Source organism: Rhea pennata, chromosome 7 (assembly GCF_028389875.1).
Source record: "Rhea pennata isolate bPtePen1 chromosome 7, bPtePen1.pri, whole genome shotgun sequence".
NCBI lineage: Eukaryota > Metazoa > Chordata > Aves > Rheiformes > Rheidae > Rhea > Rhea pennata.
The window spans coordinates 24,907,287-24,917,500 of NC_084669.1; the positions used below are offsets into that span (position 1 = coordinate 24,907,287).

Consider the following 10,214-nt stretch of genomic DNA (forward strand, 5'->3'; position numbering starts at 1 on the left):
GTAGATTATTAGAAACTTGTAATTTGCAGTTCACATCCGTCATCAAGATCACAGCAGGGAAAAAAAGAGACTAGAGTCTGCAGTAGCTTCAGTATTTCTCCTTCACGGGTTTCAGACCCGGAAAAAAACGTTTTCAGAGCAGACTTGGTGGAGTTTAATATAGAGTGACTTCAGAAAGTGCAATAAAATCAATTAATGTTGCAAAAGCATTGGACAAAAAGCAGCGAAAGGATTTATGGAAATGTAATGGATTTACAAGGATTTATCCTGCTACTTGTTAAACAGCAATGGGAAGCCGAGATGGGGAAAATAATTAGTGCCGCAGCCTCAGCGAATATGGACAATTTATTGTTATGATTTTATTCTTTCAGTGGTTATTCAAATTTATTTTTTAATTTTGTCATCTGAAGCGCAAGGGGATTAATCTAAAGTTTGGTCTCAGTTTACTCGGGGGCTGTGTTTCTTCTGACATTTTCTCTCCTTGCAAAGCAGAGCGTGATCTGTCATTTGCCAGGACTTTTCCACACAGAGAGCTCATTCTTAGTTCTTCTGCGTGTTTTTTAAGGACTATTATCATTGGCCTTAGTAAATAATGTTACCCAACGGGGAAAGGATCAGCTGTTTGTCTCCCTAGGCGCCAGCATTTTCTCTCTCTCACAATTTTCAGACGCATTTTCACCGAAACTTTGAAAAAGTCCTGATAGTAAAGAAAATGCAGGAAGGATTCAGTGGTTTTTGACTAACACTAGCACTGAAAACTTTTCTGCTTTCTCTAAGAAGTTTGTAGTCTATTATTACAGTAGAAATGAGACAACATCTAACATGGAGTAAAGATTACAATTTCCAGAAGTCAGAATTTATTACAGTTAAACTGTGATAAGATCCCATCTGTTATGAACACATGTAGTACCAATTGTTTTTCATACAACTGCAATTTATTTACCCTTCAGAGTGAATAAGATTACAAGCGTGATTAAAAAAAAAACATCAACACGTTTTTGTTTAGTCCGGCCTATCTGTTTTTATCTTGCTAAATCCATTTATACTGCAATACTTCCCTTTGGATTAAATCAGAGATTCCTTCTGCCCCAAACAAGTGATTTTTATCGGGTTCAGGACTTGCACGCCGGATGCCTGCGCAGGGTAATGCAGTGTGCGCTTTGCTGGCGAGCGCTCGGCGCGGGGAGGGCTCGGGGGGGGGCGGAGGGGGGCGAGCCCGGCGCCGTCCGCGGAGAGCGGCCGCTCCCGCGGCAGCAGCACCCCGCGCCGCCGCTACCCTGCGCCCCCTCCGCGGCACCCGGCAGCGCCGCCTGGCGGGCGGCAAACCGCACAAGTGGGCCCCAAGCCGAGCAAAACCTTGCAGGGTCACAAAAACAAAGAGAAAAAACCTCCTCTTTCCCTTCTCTGGATCTGAATGTCTCGTTGCAAAGACCTCGACTCTGCGTCAAACGTGCCACACTCTGACTTGCTCTTTAGGAGAGGAAAGGCGTTTAATATTAACTGAAGAGAGAATCTGAACTGATGAGGGGGCTGGTGTGTGAGGGGGAGTATTGCATGTTTCCATTGGTTGCAGTAGTTCAGGAGCAGTGGATATGCCTGGTTGTCTGCTTACCCTATCCCACAGAACTGATTTGAATCAAGGACCATGTGTTTCACAAAATAAAACATGAAAGATGAAGCAGTTACTTAAAAAATATATTTTTTAAAAAAAAATCGTACTACAGTGGCCTACGAAATCTGATTTTGTTCTCTTTCAAGCTGTTGCAAGGCATATAAGTGTGTGTGTGTATGTATACATACATACACACACACACACACACACACACATATATATATACATATACATACACCAGGCTTCAGTAGGCGTCTTTCTGCTGCTCTGTTATCATTATTTCTTGCCTTGATGTGACGCTGAAGACAGATGACAGCATTGTCAGGTTGTCTTTAATTCATTTGAAGATTAAAAAAAAAAGAGGGGGGAAGATACACACAAGGCTTTTTACAGTATTCAAAGCCCGAATGAATTTACTTTTTTTCACATAGGGGACAGGGTGGGTGGGAGGGGGAGCAGTTGATGAATTTAAGACATGGAGAGAGAACAAAGTCTGCATTGCTGTGCAGTTAGTTACATACACACTTATGTGTGCACGCACACACGCATGCGGAGGCACAGAACAAGCATTCAGAGGTGGGATCCTTGCAGCAGCAACACCTGGTTGATTTTTGGTGCAGAAATGGCCGTTATTAGGACAGTCTCATTGCATTTATGTGCAAGCCCAAATGTTTCATCTGCTCAAATTTCAGCCTCCTCTCAGCTGCCAAAGCAGTTCAACTCCAAAAAGGTGGAAGCAAACGAATGTAGGGTCCGTCTTTTTTCTTCTGACACCTTTATGCTTCATCGCAGTAGCGTTTTACATTTTAAAAAGCTCTGGGAAGTCTGTGCTGAACTTCCTACGACTGAGCTGAGAGAGATATTTAGCAGGGATTAGACACCTCTGATGAGGAATGATCGGTTGTCTGCCGCAGGTCTGTTTGCGAAGCAGTGCGGGCTGTGCTTCGCGATGCAGAGTGAACTGTGGGGTGGTGGTGAGGGTTTCATTTTGCGGTTAGAAATGTCCAAAATGATTTCTAAAATCTGTATGGAAAAGAGGTTTGATACTGATAACTCCAGCGTTTTTTTTCAACCTTAAATTCACTCCTTAAAAAAAAAAAAAAAAAAAAACTAAACGGCACTCTATCGAATGCCTGTGGAAGAGCGAATAGCATTAAAGAAAGGCAGTATTTCTGCCTATCTTTTCTAAATGTGAAAGAATGAAGTTTGATCTTTATTTTTATAGAGTAGGAATGCACTTTAACTTGGTCTTAGAAAGTTTGGGCCTCTCAGGACTTGACTTGCCTGTATGGTTTCGATTGTAGATACGGGCAGTTCTTTAAAAAAACTCGCGGAGAGCAGGGTCATACCTAGCCATAGCATTGCAACTATCTTGCTAGTGATACTGAAACTAGTTACTGAGATAGTGGATGGGCAGTAGGTATCTTTCCAACACTGGAAAATAGACCCTCCTGTTTCCTCCTATTGCTGAATAAAATCCTCCTATCATAAAGGCATCCTTGTATCTGAGCTTCAGCATACGGTTTGTATTCTAAAGTGGGGAAAGCAAACATGTATGTGGGTGTTTAGTAGGGACTTGTACATATAAGCCAAGATACATATGCTCGTATAGGCTCAGATGTGTTACAGAAACTCCTTTGCTGTCTGTGGAGTCTGATGTTTTATTGTTTCATAAAACTAGCTTAATTACATTTCCCCATAGATAAGATAAACAGAGCCCTTCTTTTTCCAAGCATTGCTTATCAGAAGTATTTTGTCGAAGTGGCATCCAGAGGAAGCCTTTGAGAGTGGATGGAAATTCATTAATTTTTATTCTGGTTCTTCAGTTGCGCTTAGCTTCTGACCAGAGTTGATTTAAATATTACATGAGTTTATCTTTAATGTTCAAAAAAGATTTGTGAGAAAGACGAAACTGTTTAATTTAAAGTAATGTATGCCTGACTCCGGTCAGATTGATCTGAGTTTCAGGTTTTGATGGGTTTTGCCCTTCTGTTGCTTGTCCTCTCGAGCTGGTTTTTCACTGTGAAATTATTTTAGTTCGGTGGCATGGACCAGCGGCTGCTGTCAACTCCACAACCCATCCAGTTAGTAAGAACGAGGAAAAAGAATAACAAATGCAGCCCTTTTATGTAAAAACATTAATGCCCATAAGTCAATCTCTATTAGAAAAAAAAGCAGATTTTCTAGATTAATATCAAAATCCTAGGTGACATTTGCCAGGTCAAATATTTAACAAGCCTTTAGGAGGGACCTCTTTATCACCACTCTATAAAATAAGCTACTTTAATTTTTCATTAATGTTGAGCATCTGAGCAAAACAGTAATAACGTTAAGTGTTCATTTTCTTTCTTACATCCGAAGTCCTTACGCATATAATTTTTACAGAGCTGAAATCCACAAAACAGCAATTAAGCTCTCCAGTACATAGAAATCTGTCTCACACTCTTTTTAAAATGATCCACGAAACACCTAATTGTTGATACATCGTAGCTAGCTAAATCTGAGATGCGTCTGTTAGAAATCAGTAACTGTAAAATACATGTGCAGAAGAGTGCTTGTGGTGCTGGTGTTTTTTAATCGCTGCAAATCTGTAATAGTTGTTCGCACGCCGAGATGGAGACGGAAATGTAATTTTCTTCAAATTACGGATGGTTAAAATAAAGCGCGGAGCGCGCGTCGTTCGGGCTACCCAGCCAGCGCAAAAGCAGTCTGGCTGCAGGAGAGGGCGGGAGGCGTGCAGCGGTGGGGTGAGCGTTTGCGAGCTTATTCCGCATTTCTCTGACTCGCTAAATGGGTCTTTCACCATCACCACCCACCCCGCAAAGCCTTTTTTCGGTTACTTCTTGTGTTTGCGTCCATTTCGTAATTTATTTTTAAAGTTACTTGGTGCGATTAACAGTACTGCCCTTCCCTCCCTTTCTTTAACTCATAGGTTCATAACGCGAGCTCATTTTACATTCCCTTCAGAGCTGTGCAATGGTCCTTTTTCCATTTAAGGGGGGAAACACATTTGATTAAAGCACAAACTATTTTCAGTGCGGATTTCAAATCAGCGTCCCGAAAGAGCCACAGAAGAGCCCGGCAGCCCCCGACCGGCATCTCCGTGCCGGCTCCGGTCCGCCCGTGCTGGCACGGCACGGCTCCGGCTCCGCTCCCGGCCCGGGAGCGGCAGGCGCGCCGCGCCGGGCGGCCGGGCCGGCCGGGCGAGCGCCAGGGCTTCATTAGCTTGCTACTTTTCTTTCCTTTGCACATTAGCGCTAACTTCTACTAATTATCTGGAGTAAATGCATTAGACTAATTAGCATCTGGGCTCCACGGGAAAGTTTGAACAGTAATTATATTGTGGAGGATAGAGAGGGAGGGAGAAAAAAATCAGTGATTTGTCAAGCAAAGTCGGCGCTTGCAACTTTTTTTTCCCCTTGCGTTGCGCTGGGGCCGGGGGTGAGGGCAACCCGCGGCGGGGGAGAGAGACTTTGTGAGAGAGAGCTCCTCTCAGGCTCCGCCTGAACCTCTTCCTGCAAACGCCTGACAGATCGAGGGAGCAAAGCTCTTCACTGGCGTTGCCTTTATGGGCTTGGGTATTGCTTTTCCGATTATCGTGGCTGCAATTGTTTGTTCCTCAGTTTCAGTAGCTGCTCTGAGTTTTCCGTTGCAGCCCTCTGCTCCTACCTGAGCGCAGGACGACGAGCCCGACGAGCCGTGGAGCCAGGCGGTGGCCTTGGGTGGTGGGAAACCAGAGCTGGGAAGGCAGAGACGCGGCACAGGCAGGGGCAGCCTCTCTCGGCATCACGTCGGGTTTGGTACTGCACTTCGGTAAAGAGTAAATTTAGATCAAATGCTGAACTCCTCCCCGCCCCCCCTTTCTTTTAAAAGAAAAGGAGTTCTCAGGGCAGTCCATTTTCTTAAACGTGACGATCATTTGTGCTACGGTACGTACTGAAGAAAGAAATTGAAAATAACTGAATGAAATCAAATAGCGTTTCCCTAATTGCTTCTGAAATTCTCATTTAGAAAAGGAGACGAATAGTTATGCATTAAACTGTAAAAAAAAAAAAGCTTTCAGATAATCTACGTAATCTATTACAAGTAAGTCCTGCCTTCATCTTTTGTTTCTACAGAAAAAAACCGTCTTTAAATTGAAATTCATTTTTTTTTAATGCCTTCATAGTAAAACATTAAAAAAGGTTAACTTTCCTCTGGAAAGTGAGAGAAGATTTAGCCGATTCTCAGCTTTCCCATTTTGTAGCTACAAATTTTATTGAAAAGAAAAATACTCTCGTCTGATATTTTTTTTAAGAGAGCCCTGGGGGTTACAATAAAAAGACTTTGTTTTTTATTTTTAATTGAAATTGAATAAACACTTAAGGAGAAATTAGCAGTCGCCTCCATCCGAGACATACTCGGGTTTATAACAGAATCAAAGCATATATATATATAAAAAAAAAAAGTAAAACCTTTTAATACATCAAATATACGGAATTTTAATCTTTAAAGCGATACATTGTCTATTTTAGTACATGACGTAAACCTTACTTAATCCCTTTTACAGGGTGGACTTAAAAATTAAAAATAGTTAAGTGTTCCTTTTAAAGAACAAAATAAGGCAAATGAGGTTTTTGGAATAAATTGCTTTTGTTTTTCTTCCAGAATACATACAAAAAAATACCAATTCTCTTTCAAGGGTATACACCTTAAAAATAATTGCAATTTGAAATTATAACTGACAAATTGCGAGTTGTTTTTGTTTAGTAACAAACATGCATGTAAATTTTCTGTTTCAATGAGACATTAAATAAGAACTTACAATACAATCATAGCAATTTTAAAGTAACATTAAAGAGAAGACCTCTATCTTTTTTATTTATATTCTACAATGGGTGTTCCACTTTTACCTATTGAGCTCAGTTAAGTAATGCACTTTATGATTCGTTGTCCCGCTTGAAGCTAACATAAATAAATACAGTGCTCATGGATCCAGTCCTCAAATGAACACTATTTTATAAAAAGTCAGATTTTTTTTTTCTTTCCAACTTTTATAAAGTTTCGAGGGGCTTCCTCCCCCTGCCACTAGACTCCGGGTTGTGTATCAGACCCGCTGCCCGTGCTCACTGGTACCCCAGAGCCGAGGCTGTGGTCAGTCTCTGCCCGTAGAGTGCATAGGGGGAGTAGTAGGGTCCCGTGGCGGCCGGCACGGGCACGGGGGCCCCGGGGGTGGGCAGCGGGCTCTTGGAGTAGGGGTGGTAGCGGCTGCCGAGTCCCAGCGCGTGGTGCGGACTGCGCAGGGCCAGCGTGCCCGGGCTGCCGGGGGCGCCCGTCGTGGGGATGTGCATGTGGCACGCCATGGCCGCGGCTGCTGCGCTGGCCAGCGACGAGGAGCTGGGGTAGCTGGAGAGGAGTTTATCGGTGCCCGGGAAGGCAGTATGGGTCCGCAAGTGGCTAAGCAGCTCCTCCGAGGTGGCAAAGCGCTTGTCGCAGGGTCCGTTGGCCGACACCCAGTTGCAGATGTGCGGCTGGGGGTCGTTGGGGAGCATGAAGCCGTAGGGGTACAAAGGGTGGCCGGCCAGCGAGGGCGGCGTGGCGCCGGTCAGCGAGGAGTGGACGCTGTGCAAAGGGTGGGTGGGGTAGACGAGGGGGTATCCGGACTTGAGGGCCTGGTCGTGGGCGCAGGAGGCGCCGGCGGCGCCCGCCAGGTGGCTGGCGCAGTGGTAGCTCAGGCAGTACGGGTCTCGGCACAGGCTCGCCGTCATCACCGACGGCGGCGACGCGCCCGCCAGCGGGCTCGACCCTGCCGGCTTGCTGCAGCCCAGGCTGCTGGCGGCGGCCAGCTGGGCCCCCACCAGGCTGGAGGATTTGGTGGGGTCCAGCGCCACTCCGTGCGGCAGGAACTGGGGCGGGTAACCGGCGTAGGCTCCAGCCAGCGTCCCCGGGTAGCTCATGCCCGCCGGGGGCAGGGGGAAGACTGTCTGGCCTGGTTTGTAAGGGGAGACGGGAGCCACGAGGCCGGAGCCCAGGACGGAGGCCGAGGAGGTGGCGGTGGTGCTGCTGCACGAGGAGGCGGAGTCCGAGACGATGGGCTTGGAGCCCGGCGTGCTCTCCTGGTGCTGGTTGACCTCCACGTTAATCCCAGCACAGCTCACGCTAATCCGGCTGTGGCTGATACTGGTGGTGCCCGGGCCTCCCTCCGAGCCGGAGCTGCCGCTTTTTCCGCAGCCCTCCGAGTCCTTCTTGTCCTCCGCGCCCTTGCCCTCCGCCGGCAGCAGCCCCGGCGAGCAGGCGGAGGCGCTGGAGTTGGGGCTGCCTGTCCTTGGGGTGAACGGCTGGCAGGTGGCGCTCGGCACCCGGAATCCCGACTTCTCCCCGGCCGCGACCCCCGCGGCGGGGGCGCCCGCGCAGCCCGCTGCCCCCGGCTCCTTCTTCTCCGTGCCCGGCTTGGAGTACGGTTTGAAGCTCGACTTGTCCTCCACGCCGATGTCGCTGAGTTTCAGCGGGCCCGACTTGGAGTCCTTGTCCCCTCCGGAGCCATTGGAGGTGACCGAAGAGAGTTTGGAGGAAGGGGACGGGTCTGGCTTCCCTATCTGCGAGCAAGTTTGCGCCAAAAGGGCCAGGGGGCTCTTCTTCGCGTCCAGCTGCAGAAATCAGAAGGACATACAAAGGCAGAGGTTTAATCGGGGTCTAAGCAAAACCCCGGAGCATACATAGGTCACTTGCCCGTACGTTTTCGCAGAGAACAGCCTGGAAGTGAAGAACAATTTTGCGCGCATTTGTCACCCTGACAGCCCCCTCCCCTGCATGCACCATTTTCCACAAATCTTTTAAAGGGGGCTAGGGATTTTCATGTTCGTGCGAGCCCATCGCGGCCGCCTCCAGCACTGGCTGCTTCCTCGGCGGCGGCAGCAGGGCCCGCGCAGTGCGAAGCTCCGCGTCTCGGCATTTGCTGCTCGCCGTGTCGGACGTGCAGGCGCACAAGCACGGCCATGAACTACAGCGGCTGCAGCGCTTCCGTGCCCTGAGAACTGACACTATTTATAAACAGAGCCCGAGTTAGCCGGCGAGCCAGGCTCCGAAGGAGAGTAGTGTCCTCACTCCGTAAAGACCGTAATGAAATCATTCATTCCTGCGGACACACCCTTCCCACCACCCTCTCCATTGCGAGTTTCGGTCCCGACAGCAGCGAGCTACGCCGAGAGGGACCGACAGCCTCGACAATGGAAAAAAGGGACGAATAGGGCCCCCAAAGTATAAAAGCGTGTCGGTACTTGAAAGCGAATGGTTAGGGAGTTGAAATACTCATCCTGCCGCACCCACGTTTGAGCCTGTCTCTCTCTGCGCCCCCCCTTCCCCCAAGCACTCCCTGCAAAAAGGAAGATTGTTTGGCACTCCGACTGCTGCCTAGTTGCGTGCTCGGACCGTGAACCCAGAGCGGTCGTTTCCTTTCAGTCAAACCTCTCTCCAAAAAAAAGGGGAGGGGGAGAAAAAGAAAAAATAATAAAAATAGCAAAAATTAAAAGTTAATTTAAATAGGAATTATGTGTTAGCCAAGTGAATATGGAAGCAATAACCACAAGCAGTTCCTCGCACCAACTCCAGATCAAAAGAAGCCTATTTCCTGGTATAAATGCATTTCAAAGCGAAGGAAAGTGCCGAGGGAGACTGGAGGAGACGCCATGCAAAGCCGGCGCTCGGGCAGCGGGGGAGAAACAGCTAGGGGGACGGGGACGGCTCCGAGGTCCTTACCTCGATGGGGCTGACGGGCGTGGAAGGTAAAGGCTGCAGGTATTCAGGGTGTAAAATGTGTCCAGTCCGCGCCGTGAGCATTTTCAAGACTTTGATGGGAAGGCGGTTGGCTTGGCGTAGCGGGTCCGAGGGGGGGACGGCGTGGAAGCAGGGCTTGGCGGCGGCGCTGCTGCCGTTATTCCCAGCGTGCCCGTTCGGCCCGGCGAGGTCGGCGGCGCTGCGGCTGCGGCGGGGGCTGCCTCCGGGCTCGCTGAGGCTGCTGCTGCGCTTACTACTTCTTATAGCAGAAAGCGAGGGCGATGTGATCATGACCCAAAACCTCTCATGAAAACTGGGGCAAGTCGCGCCGCTCGCACTCGGAAACGCTCGCTCGCTTTCTGCGGGTGAGGAGGGAGAAAAGCCACACGCCCCCCAAACAGGAAAACAAACATAAAATGTCTTGTGGCTCTCTGGCGGGGAGGGGGAGGGAAAGCGGGATCTGGCCGGAGAGAAAGAGGAGGAAAAAAAGCCGAGTAATCCTTGGGCTGTGCTGAGGGGCGGGGGTGGGGGGCTGCGAGCGTGTGTCGCTGTCCCCCTCGCTGCTGGGTCTCGGCTCCCCTCGCTGGCGCGGCGCGGTGCGTTCGCCTCCGCCGCTCAGCTGTGATGCGAGCCGCTGCCCATCCAGCCCGGGATCTGGCAAAGAAACTCACTTCAAAAGCAGCTGAATTAGTCTGAGATTAAAGCCTTTGCCGCCTTCCAATCAAATGGGACCCCGAGGTGATTGGAGGGTCAAGGGGATGTGACGTTCCCTTTTCTGGGGCTTTTTTTCTCTGTTTTTAATGGTCTCTCGCTCTTTTTTTTTTTTTTTTTTTCCCTTCCCTTTCTCGTC

General features: G+C 48.7%; 1 protein-coding gene across 1 annotated transcript; it reads right to left on the minus strand.

Annotated features, from left to right (window-relative positions):
- Positions 1-5,850: 5,850 nt before the first annotated feature.
- Positions 5,851-10,002, minus strand: ZNF503 (zinc finger protein 503). The gene is made up of 2 exons (XM_062580008.1): positions 9,347-10,002; positions 5,851-8,238 (listed from the first exon to the last, which is right to left on the minus strand). The coding sequence occupies exons 1-2, from the start codon at positions 9,653-9,655 to the stop codon at positions 6,718-6,720; spliced, it is 1,830 nt and encodes a 609-aa protein (XP_062435992.1). The 5' UTR covers positions 9,656-10,002; the 3' UTR covers positions 5,851-6,717.
- Positions 10,003-10,214: the final 212 nt, after the last annotated feature.